Genomic DNA, 27,826 nt, shown 5'->3' with positions numbered 1-27,826 from the left:
TACAAAAACTGGGGAAGGGGGTTGGAATAAGCCACCAATGACAACATCCTGTACAACACATGCACATACAAACATGTGTACCTAACATATACTTATTATGATCTCTATTTGATGATTTCAATTGGTGAAACTGAAAACCACTCTCTTTTCAGTCAACAAATGCAAGAAAATGCATACATACATGGTTCTGATCACTGTGTGCGCTAAAATTCACTGGGAAATCACGTTTTTAGCCCCATTGCAAGTCATTTTTATTGGATCTACTGGGTCCAACACCAGGCCATCCTTCTCTTTGGTGAAGGTTGATCCCGGGTCAGCCTCAATTCCCCTTCATTACGCTGTCTGGACAAGGCATATTACAACCAGAAATGTAATTAGAGAAATGTTCCTTTCTTTAATATTATTATTTCAAAAAAACAAAAAAAAGCATTGCTTGTGTTCATGTCAGGCGTGCTTACAAAAAAATATGAGACTGGCAAATTAGTGAGATTTAGAGAGACAATTGCAAAAATATGAAGGTGCAAGTGAGATCTATGCTTTAATGCATGAAATAACACAATTTTTATAGCACCAAAGCAAACTCACTTGTACCTCCATGTTTTTGTTAATTAATTTCCATCCTTCCCGCCGATTTGCACTTTCTCCACCAAAAAAAAACTAATAATAATAATAATATAATTCCAAAAGCTAATGGCTGTTAATAAATGGGGAAATTACGAGAAAGTGGGAAATGCGGAAGCTATTTACCAAGTAGGGGGTGCAATTTTCACTGTGGTTACTTTGCATATAAAAAGTTGCACCTCGATGTGTTTGTAATTATTTTTTGATCTTCTATGATGATTTGTAATTTCCCCTTAATAAAATGATTGATGGGAAAAAATGAATTATTAATACAATCTTTCTACTACTTTGGAAAATAAAAAACAAATAAGAGTCAACATTTAAATACAACAATCTTAAGATTCAACATCATACAAACAATACCTATAACAGCCAAATGTCCCAACTAGGTAAGTTAGGTATAGTCTCTCTTTTTTCCATTTCTTCTTTTCTTTTTAAATTTCCGAAAACAAGGTTAGAATGTATGAGTTGTTGAGACCCCAATGTCAAAAAAATTCGAAGATATACCTGCTCAAGTGTCAATAAAGCAACTGATATGTACAAGGGAAATAACCACTTGAGAAGAGTGACAAACTACCAAAGCCGTGGCCCTCAGTCTTCCTCATTATCATCTTGATTATTCCTTTGATTGTTTTTCTGGGAGCTGTACATCTCAGCGACCTGAAAATGACAGGAAAAAAAGGAAAGAAAGAGCTCAGGCCAACAATAGAATCGACCATGAGAATGGTCAATAATCAAATCCACTGTTAAGAAGAATAAATTGCATCTAACCATCTCAGATGACGATGCCTGCTCTGGAGGCTTGTCTTCTCGTACACGAACCAGACGGGGAAATCGAAGAGAAATGCCCTTTTTGCCACACAAAATAAATAAATAAATAAATAAGAAGTAAATGAGCTCAAGGAAAAAAACCAAGGGGTTGGGACTTGGGGCATCAGTGACTTAGATGTGTGTGATAACAATTAAGCAATCCATGTCTGTACAAGGAAATGATAAGCACTTTCAAATACAAAATAAAATCTAATACACCTTATCAGGATCCACAATGCCAATGGCAGCACGATGTACCGGACTGATGGTCAAGTCTGCAGCTTTCACCTCCCACACCTGAAAGATAATATAACCCACCATCTGTCAACCTAAAGGTGGAATAAACACTCTTGCAGCACAATATAGTATGAACCATATGTTAGAACCGATATATTCTAAAACTTACAGGAATAAATAACTAAAAATATAATTTTGAGCTATGAAAACAAAATAGGTATGTTGATTACCTGGACTCACCTAAAACAAAAGATAAACATTATAGATCTTTTGTAGGAAACAGATTTTTAAATGGTGCTAATTAAGTGGAAAATAACGATTCACTAGTCAAGAAAGAAACTCCCTCCAATCCATCGGCAAAGAGTTTCTATTAAAAAAATAAATTCCTCAAAAAATGTCAATTTATTAAGAGGAACCAAAAAAAAAGAGGACCATATGGAAGAGAAAAAGATGTGGTATAAGTAATACTAACTTGGGAGTCGGAACAAATGGAAACACTTTCAATTTTCATGTAGCATGAAAAATACTGAGTGCTATAACATGAGCTCAAGAAATCACATATTAACTTACAATGTAAATTGAAAATTACTATTTCAAGATGATTTTTCTAGTTGCATATTGCCCTGAGAAGGAAAACTTGGCTCTATGGATTGAAACTATCTAAAACACAGAAAGCAGATTACAAACCATATAAACAAGTTACAAGAAAGAAATGGGAGACAATCATGGACTCTTGAGGAAGTAAAAAAACAACACACCCACCCACCCCCACGGGTGCTCCAAATAAATAAATAAATAGGGATTTCAAAGAAAGAAGAGCAAACAAAAAGGAAATAAGTATATTCAGACAGGGACAATAATACTATATTATGTTACCTCAGTGGGTTCAAACCAGACATCTGGTTTTAATGAATCTCCATATCGATAGTATGGCTGGAAATGACATGCATACCAGAATTAGCATACTAGAACAATGAAACCCACTAATATATAAATCTTCCTGGGGCTTTCCACCGGAATAAAAGAGAAAAGAAGCACAACCTTTGGTTTGGGAATCACTTTAGAACGAAGACCGGAAGAGCGCTCCTCAAGCATTACTTCAGAAAACCCAGTGCCTATCAAGAATGAAATTTATTTGCCAGGCTGTCTAAACATTTGAATATTGGTATAAAAAAAGTTATAGCAATAAATGTTTTTATTTATCCACTTTTTTCTTTTATTTTTGGTTTTGCATGTTTCCTCTTGGTTTATTATCATTTTTGGTTGGGTTTTTTTTTTTCATTTTTTTTTTTTTTTTTTGGGGAGGGGCGTTGCGACATAGCCATATGATAGTTGCAACAGAAACCAAAAAGCCTACCAATTTTACAGATGCTTTGATATTCTTCATTGCTGCCATCATAGCAAGCAAGCAAAAAGGCACCGTAAACACCTGTGGAGATGCAATATAGCATCATCAACATAGTTCAGTACCCAATGAGATAATAGTGGTGACAACTGACTAGATAATAAAGATAAAATGAGTTTAACTTATACATTGAGGCAATTAATGCAAAAATACTGAATTTAGTCCAGTTAAAATTATATAAGTAGCAATGTAGCATCTATGGCATGAATTGCAGGTACACTTGATTCAACAAAAGAGTACATTCTGAAAGTCATTACCAGTACGTTTGCCCCTGCCATGAAAAGCACCAATAGGAACTAAATCTAGCGAGTCACCAATACTGCAGAGCACAGCAAGTAGTATTAGTAACGCATCAGATGATCAGAAACCATATGAAAAGGGAGTATATGGTACCACTTACCTCTCCATGTAGTCTTTCTTCAATTTTAGCCAGTTATTTGACCTTTTTGAGGGCTCATATGTGGCATCTTTACTCAGTGTTTTGATAATCAAACCCTCACAACTGCAAAACAATATGAATTAATGGAGAAGATGACCACAGTTTGACAAAGAAAATTAGAACACCACTGATAACTTGTTTACATGAAAACATTTTCATTGCTAAGAGTGGAAGACTATTTGATCACATCATTTATTTAAAACCCACTCATGTGAAACTGAAAACAAATCCACCGAGTCACCACTGAACCAACAAATATCAATTCTTTTTTTTTTCCATACCCCAGAAAATGGGGAAACAAAGAATCATGCAAGTAGTGGTAAAAGAAGTGAAAAGAGGTAGCACAGAATATGGAAGAAATGAAAGAGGCTATTCAACCTCCGAAGTCATTCTAATGTGAAAATACACTAGATACCCTATCTTCTTGGACCTCAAAAATTGCCTTGGATTGCGACTATGCTAGTAGAAACAAGGCCAAATGTATCTATGCTGTAGAGTATAAAAACACTTGGGCTGTGTTTGGATCAAGGATTTAAGAAAGGATTTGGAAAGGGGGAAAAAAAGTGACGGAAATGTGATCGAAATATAAGCTAAATTTTTTCTCCAATTCTCTCACCTTTTCATTTCCCTTTCCAAACCCAACTCTATGATCCAAACACAGCATTAGAAGTTGCAGCCTCTCTAATAGCTTATGGTTTGGAGGAGTTGGTTGTTAACAGGGTACCAAAGCAGGCAAGGTCCTTAGTTCCAATCTTCTTACAGATATTTTTTTTCGAATGCTCGGACTCAGGAAACTTTCCATTTAGTAAGACCATTCCATTGCTAATTGGGCCATTCCAGGCTAGGGCAACCTCACAAAGCATAAAATTTAAACAGAGGCATCGTATGCAAAAGAAGCAATTCAAATAGAAGTAACCCCTCATACACCGCCAGACAGAACCCTCACCTATGTGTTTCTGGCATCATTTGATAGGAAGCACGCAGAGGTTGTGTTAGGTTGCTTAAGATCTCAGTAAGAAGCATATCAAGTCTGATGCCCACTTATATGAGTCACTTCTACCCCACTTGCCCTGTTATTGTGGCAGTCTAAGGGAACAGATTCTTGGGCTTGCGAGTGAGTGTAGGGCTTTTTGGATACTATATTCTTTTCAGACAGTCCATTTCTTCTTAAAAAGCAAATGAGGAAGTAGGCCAATGGGAGATTTCTTTCTTGTGTTGTAACACAAAATAAAGTCAACAGTGGACAGAGTAAAGTCAACACAAAATAAATTCCATTTTCCATTAAATTAGAACCTCCCTGGGGGAGAGGTGCTAAAGAAGATGACAAGAAAGCAGTTAGTAATAATTCTCCATGACCTACATATTAACTTTATTGGGCCAGATAATACTGTTGGAGCAACAATAAGCAGAGTACTGAATTTGATTCTTCGTTAGCCTAAGAAAATCGTACATGATGCTGATAACCATCTAGGAAAAGGTACACAAGCATACAACAAAAATTCACTATGACAACTTAACAGATGCAGGTACGATTCACATCATTCAGTACAGCAGGAGAAAAACTTTTTTCCGTACAAGATGGCACGTTGTACACTCAAATCGAGTGAGAACAATCATATAATTACCATTGACATATGTAGGCACTATTCAAAGCAAAAGTAACGATGTATTTTGCTTCACTATACCGACACTACATATACATAGAATGTAGCAAATAATAAGTTATCTGTCATGATTAAGTTTCTGATTTCTGGACTTATTTGACCAAAGCAAGCATAGTGACAGCTTAAAGCAGAATCTATATGCAGTATTAAGAAATAAAGTAGAAACTGATCAGGCTAACAAAGAGTACACAAATAGTGATCTATGAGTTAAATATAACTCATACTACTTTGGAAAGATAAAAGGGTACCCAGCAAATATAAATTGAGTGAATTCCACTGATGCATTTGAGTTTCATGTGAGAGAATTCATTTCTACACAATCTGCTATGCTTGAGTGTGATTAACATGCAAATAAGCATACACACTACAAATAAGTGTAATTTGTGACTAATCAGGTGCATGAACACTTACTTGCCGTCAAGAAAGCATGAGATAATTACCTAGAATCAACAGCAATTTCAAGGAACTTTTGTATTTCCTCAAGATCATTTGATATTATTGCTGTTGCAAACTGAAAATATCCAGGGTCTTCCTCAAATGACTTGTAAAGATGCTGCACAAGGCAAGAGTCCCAGATGTATGAGTACAGCATTTTATGCTGAATGAGATCAACAAGAAGTTAATATCAACAAAAAAATTCCAAACTTGCCACATTAATACATCTGAGAGCAGATATTTCCATAATAAATATGCTTCCATAAGGGGTTGTTTGGGATGTTCTAAATAAATGCACTTTTTAACTTTTTATGAAATATGGGTTGGGTTTGAAGTGGTATGATAGAGAGATGATGTGACTTAAATAAGATAGTGACTTTTTAGCTTTTTAACTTTTTTAGGGGATGCCAAGCCTAACCTAAATATGCTACTGAGATATCCTACTCATGAGAACTTCAAGCAGGTGAAAGAGCTATTTATGACACTAGCAAGATAACAATGGCCTTCAGTCTCAATCACACATGGCAAAGACCTAAATGATTCTCCACCTCTGTGTATGCGCACACACACACGCACATTAGAGGTCCTTAAGCCTAACCTTATTTGCGAAATGGAAAAAAGTCAGCAGGATAATCTTCTTCTCCATTGCTTTAACTTTCTAATAAATACAAAATCATAGAGGTGTTCACAAGAGGTTAGCTTAGAATTTGCATCACCAAACACATGCTCCTATAACCAAGCCAACCTTGAATGTCTCGTGAACCAATCAGCTGGCAACAGAAGTTGAAAAAAAAAGGCCTTAAAACCGAGCTTGAAAACCTTGTCCTGGAGCCAAGCCAAGCCGTTAGCAGTCTGATACTTGGCCAGGATCAGTTCAATGCATCTGCTATCCCGTATGGGATAACTTGCTTTTACTATCTCTTTCGCACTTTTCAGCATGTTCAACCTAAAAATGGACTATAGCTTCAACATAAATTAAAATGGACCTTGTGAAAGACTGACAAACCTGAAAACAAAAATAGATTTGGAAGATAAATTGTAGATTCAAGTGATATCAATACCGTTAAAATTTTTGATCGCCAACAAAGTAATCAATAGGATGCATAAGTCACATAGCATAGAAAACGGAATAATAAAATGCACAAAAACAGACACTTCTAGAGCCATACAAACACCGATGACCATTGCAAACAAGTAGAAGAAAGAGAAGGTAAAAAAAACTGCAAATTCTGTAAGCAACAAAAATCAGTCATACCTCTCTACGAACATTAAGTTGCTCCTGCATAAGTTGTTGGCCATTAAGATACAAGATGTCAAAAGCAAATATGCAAACTTCAACTTTGATGTCACTCATCGCCACATTTTTACGAGCACGAGTAGTGAGTGTCTGCCACAAAGATCCATTTATAAAGATATTTTCCATAGAAGAGAATTTATATGTATGTATAGAAGTAATTTACAACACATGTTCAGGGATATATTGTTTATAAAGAAATGGACAACAACAAGCAGCAACAGTAGTGGGAAAAGGCATTGATAGATAACAAGAAAATAAAACAAGGATGCAATTTGGGGGGGGAAGCAACTTTATGTACTATTCACTAGCATGTTGCATGTACAGTTCCAATAACAATATGATAATAACTGTCGCGATAGGGGAAAAAGAAATAACACTGTTCCTTGAAGGGAGAAGATAAGGAAGATTGCAAAAGGAAATGAGGATTAACAGTTTGAATACACCAAAAGAACTAAGAGTAGAATTCACATGAAATCGAGGTCAACCAACTGAAAGCCCTTTTGATAGAGAACCAAAAATTTTTAATAACCAGCTCCCATAGTGTATGAGTGACCAGGATTCTATCTTAAAGTAGGATGACAAAAATTCAGGATGCTTGGACTGACACTACCTCAATAAAACCACTTTTGGATTCCTATACACCACTTACGGTAGTAAGCTTGCACCTACACAAATGATACAAAATAACTTGACAGGAAAACACAGCACCTGGAAGGGCAAGATTTTACGTTTCTCCCGGTCATAAGCCACAAGTTCGCAATCCAGAACAAATGATGTTATGGATGGTTTCTTTAATCTGCAACACAACCATAGAAATTAGCTGAGTATCTTGACACTAAAAATTCATGCCAGGTTCAATATAGAAGCAAACCCTACTTTGATATGAATGCAAATTGTCACCTACGTAAATAGAGCTCTAATGCAACTAACCCACAACTTAAATACATTCAAACACAAGACTTATATTTGAGCCTAGAAATCAAACTGCATTTAGCATCCGGAAGAACCAAAATAATATATAACTCCAGAAGTTAGAATATCAGTATGTAATCATTCAATAGGGATCAATGAAAGACAAGAAAGCCGAATGAACCGATAACGAGAAGAAGAAAAAATGAGAAATGTGGTTCACCAGTCTGAAGCTGATGTTCACCAAACAAAATGAAGATTTAGACTTCCCCAGCTTTACAGTAACAGAATTTTATTTTTATTTTTTTTGATTGGCACTGGGGTGCCCGGATCAAAGCCCGACTAATCCCCCAAAATTATTTATATATTGAAAAATAATCTTCAAGAACGTCGCCCAAAATATAATATTAAAACATTATTGAAAACACCATACAGTAACAAGAATTTCTCATACTTGACACATAAGCAGGAACAGAGTAGGCATTACAAACATGCCTACCTTTATCTATTGCAGCCCTATTGGCACAAAGTTGTAGAACCTAGGCTACTGTACTAAAATGTCAGCAACTACCACCTTAACCAAAAAACAAAAACCCTATTCACCCCATCAGTCATCGGACAACTAAAAATTCTTACCATATTCTCCTTTTTTTTCCCTTCTTATATAGGGTAAATAATTCTTGGCATCCTTTATAAGAGCAAAAACCCAATCAAAATTCAGCTCCAAGATGTTTGACCTACTATAAACTAATGATGAAAAGTACTCCAAGAGTTAAATTCAACAAAGGACTTCACAAGCACTTGATACGAGTGATAACCGCAACATACACACGCTATCCAGATGTGTTTGAACAAAAAAATATTTAATTCTTACCGCATTCGCCCCTTTTTTTCTTCTTATGTAAGGTAAATAATTCTTGGCATCCTTTATAAGAGCAAAAGCCCAATCAAAATTCAGCTCCAATATGTTTGACCTACTATAAACTAATGATGAAAAGTACTCCAAGAGTTAATTCAACAAAGGACTTCACAAGCACCTGATACGAGTGGTAATTGCCACATACACACGCTATCCAGATATGTTTGAACAAAAAAACATTTACAAACATCTAAACTATATTGTAAAATATGAAATTTCCAGTGAAGTTTCATACGCCACCTTACAATCTAAAGAAGAAAACATTGATCATAAAAGCAGGACTACCTTGAAACTGCAACAACAACATCAGGAAACTTTCCAGTATTCCGCTCAGCATTTCGACTATATATCTCAACTGAACCATTCTCGAGGTAATGTATCTGTGTTGAATTAGAGTAGCACCATATAACATATACCACATGCAGCAAAAATAACCAAAAAAAAAACTTTTAACTAGATACTTACCTGAGCACGTTCACCATCATACTTGTATTCACAGGTGAACTCCATATCCTGAAATTTATCCAAGATCTCGGAAACTCCTTTGGTTGGTTTTGATAACATAGGCCCAATTGGGACACCGGGTGTGAAACTACATGTCTTTGAAAGGTTCCACACGCTGCCAGTTATTAGAGCAGGGACTATTTTGTCATACACGGGAATTACAGAATAAACTTGCTTCACAATTTTTGCAGCCTGACAGATGTAATCAAAGGAATTATTGAAAGAGGATAATCAAAATGAAATGCATTACATGAAAGTGCAATCAATAGCATCTCTTTGGTACCCAAAAATGACATAATGTCAGCAGCACACATGATGATGGCTAGGAGGTTTGTTGGTGTTCAAAAGAATCATTAACAACACAAAATTAAAAATTCTATTTCCAAAAAGATTCTAAACAAAATTATATTAACCATGCTACACTTTTAACCATCAGGTTGCAGGTCGAAGATTCAGATTGTATGACAAGAATTCAGAAGTGCAGGGGAAAAAAAATCTGTATCTTCTAAAAGAAAGACTATTATCAGAGTGGAAGCCTGGAAGGGTGATTTTCATCATTCAAATTTGACACCAAAAAGCATGTAAATAACCTGCATATTAGACAAATCCAAGTTAAATACAAGGTTTGAAGCCAAGCCAGTCTTCTTGTTTCAGTCAGAAAGTGGAACCTCTAGGCTTCAAAAAATAAAATGAGCAACATAAAGCAGCCAAAATTAGCATAGCATAACAGCATATTTTACAACAATTGCTCAAGCTCACGGCAAGCATGAGATGATATAGGCTAAGGTACAAGCCCATGAGTTATCATAAATAATGATTCATAAGAGAGTATTACGGAATCTACAAAAAAGAAAAAGAGGCATTTTATTCACCGTAAAACATAACATTAACTCACCTCTTCAAAAGGAGAATCAATATGTGCAGGTGGTGACGAATCTTTTTCAGCATACACAGCAGCTTGGCCCAGTGCAGCTAAGAGGGTTTGCTCTGCCAAACCAATCCGCAATTTTGACTGCATGAAGTATTCATAGCAAGTTTACGATAGGAGAAGAACAAAATACAAAACCTGATAGTAATTCATAACTACAACCTGAAGTAAACGAATCAGATATTGTGGTTCACAATCAGTGGCTGCAACAAGAAGTCCCTTGATGTGGTTTTTCTTCTTCTCTTGGCTATCCTTTCCAGATTCCTACAAAGATTCAACATAAATAAATCACAAATATGGACACTAGCTATAGTTGACATACTTCGAATATTTATCAAAGGCCTTGTTTCTCCTCTCAAGTTTAATATAGGCCAAAGCCAAACCAAAAACAATGGCACTAGAAGTCAGAATAAATAGAAATTTGACCTAATTTTCCCAAGTAAATAGATATTAAATAGTATTGTACACTGACCAAATAGTAACAAGATCAAAAATCATAAGTTGCACAGAAACCATACTATTAAAAATAATAAATCAATGGGAACTGTATGCTGTTTCTCAGACATGAATCTAAGTATTGAAGCCAACATACATATATTATATCTAATAGTTGCACTGCAAATCAACAGTTAAAAACATTTTTTATGGAGAACTGTGGAGGAGAAAGTACTTCCATCCAAAGTAAAATATGTGTGAGCAGATTTGATAGTGGCGTAGTGGCGAAATCATGACAACAGTGGTATCAGAGAAAGAAGTCGTTACATTCTATAAGAATGTCATTACCATACAAACTCGACAGTCTGTTAACCTCCTGGAAGAAGCCCAGAATGAAGATGATGAATTGATCATAGATCATTACTATGATCATCCTGAAGAATGGATCTTCCATTCAGTATCTGGGTCCGTTTTTGAAGAAAGATATCCCAAGGTGATAAAGCAACTAAACACATGTGGGATAATAGGAGAAGATCCTATGAAGTTATGGAGGAAAAATCAAATCACTTGCAAATTGGACCTGAAAAATTCTGATTTCATCATTGATGACAAACCTATGAAGCATATTACACCAGCAATGAAGCAGAGTTTTCAGAAACATATTGATCAACTGCTGGAACTAAAGGTGATTCGTCCAAGTATATTCTTCATCTGGATAGCAGTTTTTGCAAATTGCTCGCTTCTTCTTCTTTTGTTTCCTCTTTCGCTGTTGATTGTCTTGAGAGGATTCAGGAGAAGAATCATCATTTTTACCCCCTGAACTTCATAGGCAAAGCCTACATTAGGAGTATTAGATAATCTTCCTACAAGGCCTCGTGTGACCAGAAGATTTGCCTCTCCATTTTGCCATTCATCATAGCCTCTGGTTTGGATTACTAATTGAACATGATTGTAGAAATCAGCAATTGTCATCATGGTATTTGGGACTATGTAGACCATCTGAATTCCTCTGGTTAAATCGACTTCCATAGAGGCAAAAGTGGATTGATCTCCTCGCCATCGTGTGTCTCGTAGAACAACCAGTGCCATGGTTCCTTGTTCGATTCGATGGAGGACTTGCAACCTTATTTGGACAACGCCAAGATGGATATATTGCATATGACTACGCTGTAGTTGGTCAAAGCTTTCTTCTTGGATGAATGAACTTTCGATCTGCGTTTCTCCTATGCAGAGTATTGTTTCTTCAGATCTATGGGTGTAGACACGATGATGAGCATCATCACGTCTAGATCTATAGAGGACCTCTGCAGGGGCGATGTTTGCTCGTTCTGCCATGGATAATTGGAGCTGTGTTTCTGGTGCGATTTGTTGTTCCAAGGTATTTGAAGTTGGTTGCCTTCCTCGGAACCTTTGGAGTAGTTTCTTGGCCTTTCTTTCACGCACAAATCTTGTTCTTTGACCTTGTCGATATTCTCGTATTTGGTCTTCGATGAGGGGTGCTCCTGGAACTGCCCTTTTGAAGAAGTTCCTTTTCATCTTCTTTATATTTCCCTTTTTGCCTCAGCTCCTCTTCATCTTTCTCCAATTGTATGGTGAGCCTGAGATCTTCAAGTTCTGTCTTGTATTTGGATACTTCATCCTTTAATCGACTCATCTCCGATTCACACCACTGAATGTATTCCTGTTGTTGTTGGAGTAAAGGCTTCTGATTATAAGGAACTGGAGATCTTGACTGCATTACAAATTTTGAGAATTTGAAATAGGGGACGGCACACAGAGCGCATGTAATCGCATTACATTTCGGGCAGAATGCTCTTGATTGAGCAGTTAGGTCTCTTCGGCACGTCGTGCAGTCAGGTCTTCTGTCTGGTGGCAAGGGCTTCTCTTGTTCCCAAGTATGAGAACAATTATATATTTCCGGAGAAACTGGCTTTTGCGCACGGAATCCTCCTGCTTCCCCAAGCAGATATTTGTTGGAGTCTTCGTGGAACATATATATTGTTTCAATGCTCCCACCAATTTGTTCTGTGTCATCAATTCCTTCAGAGACTGAATAAATAGCATCTGAATCTTCTTCCTCGGGATGAACAGAAACAACTTCATAATCTTCTGGGACTTCGATGTTTTCAAATAAAGCCACTCGTTTAACATTCTTCTTATCTTTAACACAATCACGAGCGTAATGGCCTTCTTCTCCACAAAGATAACATTTGCAATGTTTTGTCTTCTGCAAATATTTTCTTTTGTCAATCCTTACATGGGAAGGATGTGGCTTGCCTTTGTACGTGGTGGCCTTGCGAAGTCCATACTTCTTCTTCTCAGTTTCTTTATAATATCCTGGAATGGGAATCTCTTTGCAGAAATCCAAATTTCTAAGGCTCTTCTGGAAAGCAGCATTCTTACACTCGGCTTCCAGATATTTGTAGGAGAAAAGAATTCTTGGACCAACACCAATAATATTTCCAGGGTATCTTTCACTGAATGCCTTCTTTATTCTTTCTCCAAGATCACCAGGCATTTTGGTCCATAATTTTTCCGATAACTCTTCTCGGACGAATAACCTTCCTGTTCGTGTAGCAAGATGTAAATAATCATTTAAGAATTTAATGATATCTTTAACATCTTTGCACGAAAGCCTTTCAAGATCCCTATATGCTTCTTCTTGCATTAAAGTAGATCCTTGATAGGGATCTTCAAGAGTAAATACGGTCCTCATCTGGGAGATAATATTTTGTGTTCCTTCATCTCCATCTCCTGAGGCAACAAGAGCTTCATACTCCGCTGAGTAAGCCATACGCCATTGGGTCCACATAAGCTTCTCCGTTTCTCCAAGGAGGTTTTCAATAAACATGATTTTGTTGCGGACCTCTGTGAAACCTTGCATAGCTACATGAATCTTTGTAATAGATTCCCAGCGCATGAACACATCATCAAATTTTCCAAGAGGATGTGGGATTACAAAGATTGCACCCGTTTGATGCATTGCAGAGGGCAAGTTCCACCATTCATTCTTCGAATCTCTTCGAAAATTTGAGAATCTGGGTACTCCATTCCCATAGGCAGGTCTTTGAGGAATAGGAATAGCAGTATGTCCAGTAGCTGGTGGATAGCCTGGGGGACCCATCATTGAATCCTGAGGAGGCTGATAGTTGGAAATAGCAGTTGAAGAGGAGGAAAGAAGATACTCTGGGTTCTTCTTTTTAGAATGTTTTTCAATTAGTTGTTCCAGCTTCCGAATTTGCGGATACTCAGTTTCCATCTCTTGTTCTTCCAACATTGCAAGTGTATTACTGGACTGGGTAAGGTTAGGATCAGAATCCCAATCTTGCTGCTCCGAAGCAGTTTCTTTTCCAGTACTTCCAAAACCTAGATGCTGTTTACCTCGTATGTCTCGAAGGTTAAGAGCATCTTTGAGAACCATTCGTGGATACGCGACTTCCTCAAAAATTATCTGGGCAATTCTATCACCAGTTTGAACAATAAAAGGTTCACTCTTATCATGGTTAAATAAGAGAACCTTAACTTCGTCTCTGTAATCTGGATCAATTACACCTGCGCCAACATCAATTCCATTGTGAAGCGCCAATCCAGATCTTGGGGCTATTCGACCATATGTTCCCGGCAATATTTCTATGGCAATACCAGTAGAAATTAATGTTCTGCCCTGGGGTGGTACGACATACGTGGCTATAGAGGATAGATCATAGCCGACTGCTCCAGTTGTTGCTCTGAAAGGAATACGGGCTTGTGGTGAAAGTTTAATGATTTGGACAGCTTCAAATTCCTTATATTCTTCATCTGGATAGCAGTTTTTGCAAATTGCTCGCTTCTTCTTCTTTTGTTTCCTCTTTCGCTGTTGATTGTCTTGAGAGGATTCAGGAGAAGAATCATCTTGAATTTCATTATTGCCAAAATCCTCCGTTATCATTTCGTAAGCTGCAGCAAATTCAATGGCTTCCATGGTGTCTTGACGGATTTTGGTAGCTTTTTCAGATTCTCAAATTTTCGAAGAGATTCGAAGAATGAATGGTGGAACTTGCCCTCTGCAATGCATCAAACGGGTGCAATCTTTGTAATCCCACATCCTCTTGGAAAATTTGATGATGTGTTCATGCGCTGGGAATCGTCCTCAACAAACATCAGCAGTTCCAGGAGCACCCCTCATCGAAGACCAAATACGAGAATATCGACAAGGTCAAAGAACAAGATTTGTGCGTGAAAGAAAGGCCAAGAAACTACTCCAAAGGTTCCGAGGAAGGCAACCAACTTCAAATACCTTGGAACAACAAATCGCACCAGAAACACAGCTCCAATTATCCATGGCAGAACGAGCAAACATCGCCCCTGCAGAGGTCCTCTATAGATCTAGACGTGATGATGCTCATCATCGTGTCTACACCCATAGATCTGAAGAAACAATACTCTGCATAGGAGAAACGCAGATCGAAAGTTCATTCATCCAAGAAGAAAGCTTTGACCAACTACAGCGTAGTCATATGCAATATATCCATCTTGGCGTTGTCCAGAATCCCAATCTTGCTGCTCCGAAGCAGTTTCTTTTCCAGTACTTCCAAAACCTAGATGCTGTTTACCTCGTATGTCTCGAAGGTTAAGAGCATCTTTGAGAACCATTCGTGGATACGCGACTTCCTCAAAAATTATCTGGGCAATTCTATCACCAGTTTGAACAATAAAAGGTTCACTCTTATCATGGTTAAATAAGAGAACCTTAACTTCGTCTCTGTAATCTGGATTAATTACACCTGCGCCAACATCAATTCCATTGTGAAGCGCCAATCCAGATCTTGGGGCTATTCGACCATATGTTCCCGGCAATATTTCTATGGCAATACCAGTAGAAATTAATGTTCTGCCCTGGGGTGGTACGACATACGTGGCTATAGAGGATAGATCATAGTCGACTGCTCCAGTTGTTGCTCTGAAAGGAATACGGGCTTGTGGTGAAAGTTTAATGATTTGGACAGCTTCAAATTCCTTATATTCTTCATCTGGATAGCAGTTTTTGCAAATTGCTCGCTTCTTCTTCTTTTGTTTCCTCTTTCGCTGTTGATTGTCTTGAGAGGATTCAGGAGAAGAATCATCTTGAATTTCATTATTGCCAAAATCCTCCGTCATCATTTCGTAAGCGGCAGCAAATTCAATGGCTTCCATGGTGTCTTGACGGATTTTGGTAGCTTTTTCAAATTTGGGAAAAGCTTTGGCAACAGCTTGAAATTCCTCTGGTACCTCATAATCCAGTCAGGTACATACATTGATCCTATAACCAAGGAAGAAAAACGAGGGAAAGAAAGGATGGTTTGCAACTACAAGCGCCTTAATGATAACACTCACAAGGATCAGTACAGTCTGCCAGGAATAAATACGATTATGGCAAAAATTGGCCATAGTAATATTTATTCAAAATTTGACCTTAAGAGCGGATTTCACCAAGTGGCTATGCATCCTGATTCAATTGAATGGACTGCATTTTGGACCCCTCTTGGTCTTTATGAATGGTTGGTCATGCCATTCGGTTTAAAGAACGCTCCTGCGGTTTTCCAAAGAAAAATGGATAATTGCTTCAAAGGCACTGAAGAATACATTGTCGTCTACATTGATGACATATTGGTATTCTCTCCTGATGAGAAAAGTCATGCTAATCACATTCAAATGATGATTAGTATCTGCCAGAAGCATGGGCTTATTTTAAGTCCAACGAAGATGAAAATCGCACAGGCCCAAATGGATTTCTTGGGCTCGACAATAGGCCATGGAAAAATAAAACTTCAGCCTCATATAATTTCCAAGGTGGCCAATTTTTCTGATGAAACTTTGAAGGAAACAAAGGGCTTACGTTCATGGTTGGGCCTATTAAATTATGCCCGGGCTTGTGTTAAGAATATGGGCCGACTTCTCAGCCCCTTATACTCAAAGGTAAGTCCAAAAGGAGAAAGGAGATTGAATTCTCAGGATTGGGCCTTAATCCGACAAATAAAAGCCCAAATTCAAAAGCTCCCAAGCCTCTCTATCCCTCCTGAAGGATGCGTAATTGTCCTGGAAGTTGATGGTTGTATGGAAGGATGGGGTGGCATATGTAAATGGAAGGCGGCATCAAAGGACCCCCACTCAACTGAAAGAATATGCTCCTATGCAAGTGGGAAATTTAGCCCAATCAAATCAACCATTGATGCTGAAATTTATGCTTGCATCAATTCTCTGGAAGCATTCAAGATATTCTATCTTGACAAAAAGCAGTTAACACTAAGGACCGACTGTCAAGCTATTATTAGCTTCTTCAATAAAACTGCTAATCATAAGCCGTCTAGGTCTAGGTGGCTTGTTTTCACTGATTACATTACTGGTCTTGGTGCAAATGTTATCTTTGTGGAGAAGAAGGCCATTACGCTCGTGATTGTGTTAAAGATAAGAAGAATGTTAAACGAGTGGCTTTATTTGAAAACATCGAAGTCCCAGAAGATTATGAAGTTGTTTCTGTTCATCCCGAGGAAGAAGATTCAGATGCTATTTATTCAGTCTCTGAAGGAATTGATGACACAGAACAAATTGGTGGGAGCATTGAAACAATATATATGTTCCACGAAGACTCCAACAAATATCTGCTTGGGGAAGCAGGAGGATTCCGTGCGCAAAAGCCAGTTTCTCCGGAAATATATAATTGTTCTCATACTTGGGAACAAGAGAAGCCCTTGCCACCAGACAGAAGACCTGACTGCACGACGTGCCGAAGAGACCTAACTGCTCAATCAAGAGCATTCTGCCCGAAATGTAATGCGATTACATGCGCTCTGTGTGCCGTCCCCTATTTCAAATTCTCAAAATTTGTAATGCAGTCAAGATCTCCAGTTCCTTATAATCAGAAGCCTTTACTCCAACAACAACAGGAATACATTCAGTGGTGTGAATCGGAGATGAGTCGATTAAAGGATGAAGTATCCAAATACAAGACAGAACTTGAAGATCTCAGGCTCACCATACAATTGGAGAAAGATGAAGAGGAGCTGAGGCAAAAAGGGAAATATAAAGAAGAAGAAAAGGAACTTCTTCAAAAGGAAGCAGAAGCAGCAGAACAAAAGGAAGCAGAAGCAGCAGAAGAGCACTTACATGCCTTCACTATTGCTCAAGGGGAAGTAAAGGAAAAGAAGAAAAATATGCTCTACAACATCACGGTGGAAATCGAAATTCCTGGATCAAAACGAACAACGTTGAATGCAATTTTGGATACAGGAGCAACTACCTGTGTTGTTGATTCAGATTCAGTACCAGAAGATGCTTTGGAAGAAAATTCTTATACTGTGGAGTTCAATGGCATTAATTCACAGTCCAAAGCAAACAAAAAGCTCAAAGGAGGAAAAATGTATATTGGGGATAATCAGACTAGTTAATATTTTCTTACTCAGACCAGTGAAGATGCTATGACAAATATATGGGAACAAAATATTAGAGAATGGTATGAGAAATCCTCCATCAATCTCTTTGAGTTCTTGCGTTTGTTGGTGCACTGTGTGGAGGTTGTCACTGTAGGTGTTGTCACTGACTGCCATTCGGGCAAATGCCTCAAGTTTGAGCTGCTGGATTTTAACGAGTTGTTGCATATCTTCTAGTTCTTTCTTGATTCCGTTTTTCTTCAATGTCAAGAGACGAAAGGATTCAGCTCTCTCAGACTGAACCATCTCACCGCTGGATTGATCCATCGTTTCATCCCCTTGCTGCAGACTACCAGGCAACCCTCCAGCGATATGAAGATCATCTCACCTATGATTCCGGCATCTCCCTTAATTGCTGATTTCTACAATCATGTTCAATTAGTAATCCAAACCAGAGGCTATGATGAATGGCAAAATGGAGAGGCAAATCTTTTGGTCACACGAGGCCTTGTAGGAAGATTATCTAATACTCCTAATGTAGGCTTTGCCTATGAAGTTCAGGGGGTAACAGATTTTCTTACTTCAAAAGGTGTAAAAGCAATTGTCGGTGAGCGAGTTTCAACTGAAGGCTTACGAAATTTAAATTGGATCGTTAAGCCACCTTAATGAATTCTCGGCTATACAAGGAGATCTCGCCGTCACAGAAGATGATGCTATCCAGCAAGCAAGGACCGCCATGCAACAACTCGTTAAAATCCAGCAGCTCAAACTTGAGGCATTTGCCCGAATGGCAGTCAGTGACAACACCTACAGTGACAACCTCCACACAGTGCACCAACAAACGCAAGAACTCAAAGAGATTGATGGAGAATTGTTTGACTTTCGTCTCTTGACATTGGAGGATAAGTTCTTCGATTTGCAGAAGGCCTGCTTGAACCTCCGTACCTTCCAAATCCTCATCGGTTGGCCATTCTGTTTCAGAACAGAGTAAGAAAACTAATCTTGATAGTGCATCTGCAAGAACATTATCAGAACCACTAATATGTTCTAATTTTACATCAATACCAAGACCAGTAATGTAATCAGTGAAAACAAGCCACCTAGACCTAGACGGCTTATGATTAGCAGTTTTATTGAAGAAGCTAATAATAGCTAGAAGGATTATTACTCAACAACCTACCACGGTGCAAACAAGGAATCTACCGGGCGGCAGTGTAAGTTATCGTTTTGGTAACTACATCAATGCACCATTAGCACCACCTGTCCAGTATGATTCAAATGACAATGAACTAATGCAAGACTCTGATGAGGAAAGCTCTGCTCAGAATGAACTATCCCATCGACAAGAAACTCTTGCTGTTGGATGGGACAATGATTCCCTTTCTCACCATCCCTGCACTGTCCGGTTTGATAACTATCCTCCATCTGATACTGATCAGGAGGCTAACACAGATCAGGTCCTTTACCCTTACGGGTATGACCCCGACTACGAACCTGATCCTGAAGCTTCAACTGATTATCCACAACCTGATTGGGTCAATCCTTTTGCCGCACAAACAGTCAAAGACACTATCTTTCCTGTTTTAACGGAAGGTGGTGAGGTACCAGAGGAATTTCAAGCTGTTGCCAAAGCTTTTCCCAAATTTGAAAAAGCTACCAAAATCCGTCAAGACACCATGGAAGCCATTGAATTTGCTGCAGCTTACGAAATGATGACGGAGGATTTTGGCAATAATGAAATTCAAGATGATTCTTCTCCTGAATCCTCTCAAGACAATCAACAGCGAAAGAGGAAACAAAAGAAGAAGAAGCGAGCAATTTGCAAAAACTGCTATCCAGATGAAGAATATAAGGAATTTGAAGCTGTCCAAATCATTATTATCTCCCAGATGAGGACCGTATTTTATAAACTCCTGCAAGACGAAATTGAAAAGGCGAAGCTTAAATGATGTCCAGAAGTGCATCATCTAGAACGGTTACTCTTCCAAGAGTAACAGATCGTCCTCAACAAACATCAGCAGTTCCAGGAGCACCCCTCATCGAAGACCAAATACGAGAATATCGACAAGGTCAAAGAACAAGATTTGTGCGTGAAAGAAAGGCCAAGAAACTACTCCAAAGGTTCCTTCAAAAATTATCTGGGCAATTCTATCACCAGTTTGAACAATAAAAGGTTCACTCTTATCATGGTTAAATAAGAGAACCTTAACTTCGTCTCTGTAATCTGGATCAATTACACCTACGCCAACATCAATTCCATTGTGAAGCGCCAATCCAGATCTTGGGGCTATTCGACCATATGTTCCCGGCAATATTTCTATGGCAATACCAGTAGAAATTAATGTTCTGCCCTGGGGTGGTACGACATATGTGGCTATAGAGGATAGATCATAGCCGACTGCTCCAGTTGTTGCTCTGAAAGGAATACGGGCTTGTGGTGAAAGTTTAATGATTTGGACAGCTTCAAAGTTCTGTCTTGTATTTGGATACTTCATCCTTTAATCGACTCATCTCCGATTCACACCACTGAATGTATTCCTGTTGTTGTTGGAGTAAAGGCTTCTGATTATAAGGAACTGGAGATCTTGACTGCATTACAAATTTTGAGAATTTGAAATAGGGGACGGCACACAGAGCGCATGTAATCGCATTACATTTCGGGCAGAATGCTCTTGATTGAGCAGTTAGGTCTCTTCGGCACGTCGTGCAGTCAGGTCTTCTGTCTGGTGGCAAGGGCTTCTCTTGTTCCCAAGTATGAGAACAATTATACAATTCTTAAATGATTATTTACATCTTGCTACACGAACAGGAAGGTTATTCGTCCGAGAAGAGTTATCGGAAAAATTATGGACCAAAATGCCTGGTGATCTTGGAGAAAGAATAAAGAAGGCATTCAGTGAAAGATACCCTGGAAATATTATTGGTGTTGGTCCAAGCTTTAAAGTTTTCCGACTTCTCAAATTCTCAAGTTTAGTTTTTCGAACTTCTCTTGATGATTTGAGCTTCGAAGACTAGTGCCATTATGCTGATGCGTCTCTATCGCATTTAGTGGAAGACATGGTGGGCCCCCTTTTATGTAAATTATTGTATGGTGTGATGAGTCGTGTCCCTTTTCTCACTTCAATCACTACTCAGGTTTCTGAGAAAAGCTGATGAGAAAAGATGTGTTCTTATCTATATAGTTTGTCTGTTTGTAAGATATTTGCTGAATTATGAACCTGTCATAATTAAGCATCTACTTTATGACCTTGAATATGGAACCTGTCCATATCTTGATCATCTTTGCACGAAAGCCTTTCAAGATCCCTATATGCTTCTTCTTGCATTAAAGTAGATCCTTGATGGGGATCTTCAAGAGTAAATACGGTCCTCATCTGGGAGATAATATTTTGTGTTCCTTCATCTCCATCTCCTGAGGCAACAAGAGCTTCATACTCCGCTGAGTAAGCCATACGCCATTGGGTCCACATAAGCTTCTCCGTTTCTCCAAGGAGGTTTTCAATAAACATGATTTTGTTGCGGACCTCTGTGAAACCTTGCATAGCTACATGAATCTTTGTAATAGATTCCCAGCGCATGAACACATCATCAAATTTTCCAAGAGGATGTGGGATTACAAAGATTGCACCCGTTTGATGCATTGCAGAGGGCAAGTTCCACCATTCATTCTTCGAATCTCTTCGAAAATTTGAGAATCTGGGTACTCCATTCCCATAGGCAGGTCTTTGAGGAATAGGAATAGCAGTATGTCCAGTAGCTGGTGGATAGCCTGGGGGACCCATCATTGAATCCTGAGGAGGCTGATAGTTGGAAATAGCAGTTGAAGAGGAGGAAAGAAGATACTCTGGGTTCTTCCTTTTAGAATGTTTTTCAATTAGTTGTTCCAGCTTCCGAATTTGCGGATACTCAGTTTCCATCTCTTGTTCTTCCAACATTGCAAGTGTATTACTGGACTGGGTAAGGTTAGGATCAGAATCCCAATCTTGCTGCTCCGAAGCAGTTTCTTTTCCAGTACTTCCAAAACCTAGATGTTGTTTACCTCGTATGTACAATCTAAAGTCACAAAGCTAGAAAAGGAAGTTATAAATTTAACTTCTTTTCTTTTAGCCCAAAAACCTTTAACAAAGCAGGAAGTACGAAATCTTGTTGAAGAAATCACTCATCAATCCAAAAAAGCCGAAGGCCAAGCTGTTGAATTATTGCGAAAGGTGCAGGAAAAGATTGATTCTGTTGAAGCTATACTCCAGCAACTCAAGCAAGTTGTGCTTGGATGACCAGTAGCAAAGAGAATCTTTTCTATCTTCTTTCCTCCTCTTCAACTGCTATTTCCAACTATCAGCCTCCTCAGGATTCAATGATGGGTCCCCCAGGCTATCCACCAGCTACTGGACATACTGCTATTCCTATTCCTCAAAGACCTGCCTATGGGAATGGAGAGAATGGAAGTGCTCTATATGCCAGTATTGCCGGAACCAGTGAAGATCAAGATTTAGTGTTGATGATAGTAGTGGCATATGCGGTAGCATTAGCAATGATGCTAGTGATGGCAAACATGACAGAGTCACTGCTATACTGGTGATAAACTGGGTTAAGGAATCGCTAATGTCCTGATGTCTTAATATTCGAAGTGGTAGTCTCACAGTGATGGTAGTGACTGCACAATGGCACAATAATGGCATAAGGAACAAACCCATTTGGTAGCAAGATGAAAAAATGTATTCTTTTACACTTCCTTTGATGTGATAATAATAAGCCTGCAACCTCACCCTAATCTCACTCCATTTGTCAGGCAGCAAAATTCGGCAACATGCAAATCTCTAAAAGGTCTCCTTTATGAAAGACCTTAGTGGACTATTAAAAGCCATGAGCTTCCTAGAAAAGAACTAATGGTGCCTGAAAACAGTGAGGAACTCTATCAATTCTGATGGTCATCAAAAGACTCCTGAACTTCAAGAACATATAACTGCAAGTGTGTGTGTGTGTGTGTGTGTGTGTGTGTGTGTGCGCGTTTTTTTTTTTTTTTTTTTTTTGGTGGTAAGTAAAGGATTTATCAAGCAAAAGGTGCCACAAAATGGGGGACAAGTAACCTTGTACACAAGATGTATATAGAATTGGAAAAAATAAGTTTCACCACTTATCTACAAAGATATACAACTTCCCCAATTGGCTTTAAAAATTTTAAAACGAAAACAAAAACAAAAACAAAAAACAAAAAACAAAGCAGTAATGTCATGCAAATGGTATCAAAGGTTAAATTTGCACTTGTCCATCACATTCAAGCACCACATTTTGGCAGAATAAATGCCAGGTAGTGACCATTTTATCTAAATTACATCAATAAGCAATGCAAAGCACGCTAAAGAAAAATGATGTTTAAATTACAAATATGAATGCAGCAACAGGAAGAAAAGGCATTAGAGCAACGATGTCTATCAGATAGCAATATGTAAATCAAGTTCAAGAATTTAGGATCCCAACTTCAATTCGAGTTTGAAATCTTGTCCACGCAAATATGGTATTTAACTTAATGTACACAGAGCATAACGAAAGCAAAATTAAATCAAAGATTTTGCTTTTCAAGACAAAAATTAAAAATTAAAAAATAAAAATAAAAATAAAAAATTGAAGAGAGAGCACCTTGGCAATAAGCCGAAATGTACCAAAAACCTTGGCAACTGTTAATGGTTCCGGTCTACGCATCAAAGATTGGGATGAACGACTTGCTTTTGCAACAAGGCCCAAGTCTCCTAATGCCTTATATTGACAGAAAGTTAGATATACATACATATAAATATAAGAGACCATTAGAAAATTTAGTCCGAAAGAGAAGAAACAATATTGTTGTTCCATGGATTATATATTTTTGGTCCAAAACTCCACCCTGAAGTATGAAATTCTCATTTCCATGCATGCATTTTGGCTCCATTCATTTTTACCATGGATAGTAGAGCACAATTGTGAGAGAAAAATAGAAAGAAAAAATAAATAAACTCACCTTTTAGTCAATTATGGCACTTGACAAACTTCAATACACTAGAGAATTTAAGCAGGTGATGTTTCCATAAGTACAAAATAACTAATCTTAATAAGATTAATATTGCAGCTACAACTTTTGTACAATTGCCTAAGACCAACCATTTTAGTCAAAAGACAAATTTATTTTTTACAACTTTTTATTATATATTGTGAATGAATGGTTTATTGAAATTGCAATAAAATTTAGCTTCTGTTAGCTTATATAAGCCTTGATCAACTGACAACATGAAAGAATCAATGATAAAAACCTGATATTTGCTCTTAATCTGCGATTCTTTTGCCCCACAAGCTTCGGCAAGTGCCTTAATAATCGAAGCATCTCCAATTCCAAGCTCCACCCCTTCATGTGCCGGTGCAATCTTGTTCGCCAAAAGATAAACAACCGGAAGCAAGTCATCGGGAGTAGTCGAAATGACAGTCCTCAACATATTACACACGATTTCCGTAATCGCAATCCGACCCGACTCCTTATCTATCGCATCAAACACCTTAACAAGAAACATAAACGGCACTCTCTCGCCATCGTTCCAAAAAGCAGCCGATTTGGGGTCAAAATTCGCAGGCTTCTTCTTCAGCAGAGCAATACTGTCATCAGCATTGATCAAACGCGGTTTCTTCACCGCCAATGTATCCACCGAGGGCTTTGGATCAGTGTCTGGATGATCTTTCTCGGACCCATTTGAGACTTGGGGTTCTTCAAACGGCTTCGAATTGGAATTGGACTTGGAATTGGAAGGTGGGGCTTCTTCGTCGATTGGGGCTTGGGGATGAGTAGGGTTTTGAAGGGGAGTTTTTGGTTCTGGGTTTTTGCGTTTCTTGGGGGAAGAAGAAGTTGGGGGTTTCTTCTTAGAAGCAGCGGCTCGGGCACCGGACATGAGAGCATCGAAAGCGGAGGGGCGAGAGGACATGGTTCTGGGATTAGGGTTAGGGTTAGGAGAGTAGAGGGGTTGGAGGGAGATGGGTTTGGGAGGGAAGAGAGAGAGGAAGAGAGGAGGGAGAATGAGACTAGTTCGGAGAGTGAGACGATGAGAGAGAATGGTGTGAGTTACACAGCAAGACCGCAAAGAGAACATCAATTGACCAAGGCCTCTGTTCGACTGGGCGCGCGAGTTATTGAAGCCATTTTTATGTAGTGGGTGCGGTGGAGAAATACAAATGGCGGGAGCTCCTGGGTTTAGGTAGGGTAGGGTTAGGCCTTGTTTGGAAATTCTCTTTTTAGTTAAAAAGTTATTAAGGTCAAGTTTGGACACTTCCAAAAAAAGTTAAAAAGTCAAAAAGTTACTCAAAAAGTTAAAAAGTTAACACTATTCACCAAAAGTCAACAATTACGGCTGCACAACTCCCAATTCAAATTTTTCCCTACAAATCAATTTTTACAATTTTTTATTACACATTTTTCAATAAAAAGTCAAAAAATTAACTCAAACATCCATATTTTCAACCTCAATTTTTTAGTCCAAAAAGACAAAAAGTGCACTTTTTTAGTCTTCCCAAACTTGGCCTAAATTAGTCAAAAAGTCAATAATTTATATAAAAAAGTCAAAGATTCTCTTTTCTCTCTATTTTTTGCACATCTTTTCGTAAAAAGTCAAAGAATTATCCCAAATATACTAATTTTTTTTAACTCATATTTTAACCAAATAGTCAAAAAGTTACTAAATTAACATGTTCCCAAACGAGGCCTTACTCTGTTTTTCAATTATAATTCTGAATTTTTTTTTATTATTTTTACTTTAATTTAAAAATAAATTACAAATACACCCCTGAATTTTATTTAAAATATGAATTATCACTTATTGAAAAATTACAAATATATTCCTGTTAATAATTTTTATTTAACAGAATTAATTAAAAAAATAAAATTTTTAACTGTTCACCAATACAGTAATAACATTTTTTGAATTATTAATTGAAATAAAATTTTAACATTATTAAAAATTGTTAATTAATTTAATGGTTTATTAATAAAATGACTTATTTGTTATGAAATTATAAATTTTATGAGGCATAATATAATTTCTAAAACTACATGGGATAATTTATAATTTAAGTAAACCTCAAAGGATGTGTTTATAATTTACTCTTAATTTAATTATAAAATATTTAAAGTATTTTTTATTTATTATTATTTTTTTCGATAATTTAAAAGTATATTGCCCTCGATGTCTCTTTTGACAATAAGTTAAAAGTTAGTTTATTAATTTTTTAATTTTTTTATTTCACGTTACTTCTTTTTCTTTTTTTTACTTGTTTTTTAAAAAAAAAAGTCAAAAAAAATTTAAAAAATCAATTTTTGAACTTATTCCTCAAAATAAGCCAATAATTAAAAGAAAAATCACATTTATAACATGATTATAGTACCTTCTTTTGAAATTTAAAAGTGACTTCCCAAAATAGTCTAATAATTGAAAAAAAAAAATCCACTTTTATAACATACTTATAGTACCCTCTTTTAAAATTTTAATTCACATAATAGTTAATTTATTTTTTATCATTAATTGTTAATTGTAGAGATAAAAATAACAATATTTTTATTTGTTTTCAATAGTAATATATATTTGTATTTATATTTATTTAAGGTGCCTAATTACCTTGTACATTAATTTCATTTTAATGGCCTGGTTTGGCATATTTTAAATAATTTAAAAAGTCAAAAAATTACTTAAAAAGTTATCATTATTCACTAAAAAAAATTAATTTTACAAAAAAATTATTACAACTCAGTCTGATGTCCCACAAACTTTTGCTGAATTTTTTGGAAAAAAAAATAATTTTACAAAAAAATTATTACAACTCAGTCTGATGTCTCACAGACTTTTGCTGAATTTTTTGAAAAAATTGCACAGGCGGAGTGCACAAACAAAATGGTGTTGTTCGGCCCGTAGAGGCCCATCACGAGTCCCGTGATGTGTAGAACTTGTCGAGTACTATATGTCTATATAAAATCACATTGATCGAATATCGCTAACTACATGATCAAATCAGTTTTGTATAAAAAAAATTAGATGGTGTTATAGTTAACGACTGAAAAAAAAAACTAATCTAATCAGATAGCTATCGATATCCAATCAACGTGATTGTTTACAGGCATATAGTATTCAACGAGTTCTACACATTGAACGATTCAAATTATCAAAACAGGACCCGTGATGGCCCCCACGGGCCGAACAACACTGTCCAATGTAATGCCCAAAAAGTAGGCAACCATTTCTTATATCAAATCACTTTACGTAGACGGTACGGTTATACTGCCTAGTCTCCCTAACTTCTCTTCCACACTAATTTACACAAATTTTTAATACACATTTTTTCATAAAAAAATCAAAAAATTAACCTAAATATCCATCTTTTTTTCCTCAATTTTGTTCCCTTAAAAGAGATATTGTTCATCTAACGCGTTCTAAATTATTTACATTATACTCTCTTAAAATTCTAGTTCATATAACATTTTACTTTATTTTTTTCATAAATTCATTAATTATATAAATAAAAAATATTACTATTCTCTATCTTATATTGAAATATATATTTTACTTTATATAACTTTATACTTTTATGGGAGATTTATCAAAAAATCATTTTTTAAGTATTTCTGTCCTAATTAGTCCATAAGATATTATTGTATTTCAATAAATCTTATTATTTGAACATTTGATCTACTAAATCATAATTCTCATATATTAACGTATTTTATGGGCATTTCTACCCTTACAAATATTTTTTAAACAGTTAGCAATTTGGTGATGTGAACATTCATATTTTACAATGTGAATATTCACACTAATGGTATGAACATTCACAT

At 37.0% G+C, this 27,826-nt stretch overlaps 1 protein-coding gene across 2 annotated transcripts; it reads right to left on the bottom strand.

Annotated features, from left to right (window-relative positions):
• LOC114292154 (DNA ligase 1) lies at positions 1 to 25,210 on the bottom strand. Of its 2 annotated transcripts, XR_014350142.1 has the most exons (18): positions 24,273 to 25,210; positions 23,626 to 23,742; positions 10,331 to 10,432; positions 10,136 to 10,252; positions 9,202 to 9,432; positions 9,022 to 9,116; positions 7,617 to 7,704; positions 6,867 to 6,998; positions 5,617 to 5,729; positions 3,474 to 3,575; positions 3,331 to 3,392; positions 3,026 to 3,097; positions 2,710 to 2,783; positions 2,545 to 2,601; positions 1,651 to 1,728; positions 1,393 to 1,470; positions 1,129 to 1,281; positions 1 to 342 (listed from the first exon to the last, which is right to left on the bottom strand). XR_014350142.1 is itself a non-coding variant. In XM_082904289.1 (17 exons), exons 1-17 carry the CDS (start codon positions 25,095 to 25,097, stop codon positions 1,213 to 1,215), a joined length of 2,412 nt encoding a protein of 803 aa, XP_082760415.1. In that variant the 5' UTR covers positions 25,098 to 25,209; the 3' UTR covers positions 918 to 1,212. The 2 variants fall into 2 exon arrangements, 1 of the variants encoding a protein (XP_082760415.1); XM_082904289.1 differs by lacking the exon at positions 1 to 342 and having other exon boundaries at positions 918 to 1,281; positions 24,273 to 25,209.
• Positions 25,211 to 27,826: the final 2,616 nt, after the last annotated feature.

Source organism: Camellia sinensis, chromosome 14, assembly GCF_055761805.1.
Source record: "Camellia sinensis isolate YWXY chromosome 14, ASM5576180v1, whole genome shotgun sequence".
NCBI classification, from domain to species: Eukaryota; Viridiplantae; Streptophyta; class Magnoliopsida; order Ericales; family Theaceae; genus Camellia; species Camellia sinensis.
Note: the sequence above shows the minus strand (reverse complement) of the source record. Positions and strands in the feature narration are given on the sequence as shown.

Coding starts and splice junctions, on each gene's coding strand:
- LOC114292154 (XM_082904289.1), bottom strand. CDS start 25,097: ATGTTCTCTTTGCGGTCTTGCTGTGTAACTCACACCATTCTCTCTCAT. Junction 3,576..5,616: donor GAAATTGCTGTTGATTCTAG/GTAATTATCTCA, acceptor ATTGTTTTGCAG/TTGTGAGGGTTTGATTATCA. Junction 2,602..2,709: donor AAGTGATTCCCAAACCAAAG/GTTGTGCTTCTT, acceptor TGTCATTTCCAG/CCATACTATCGATATGGAGA.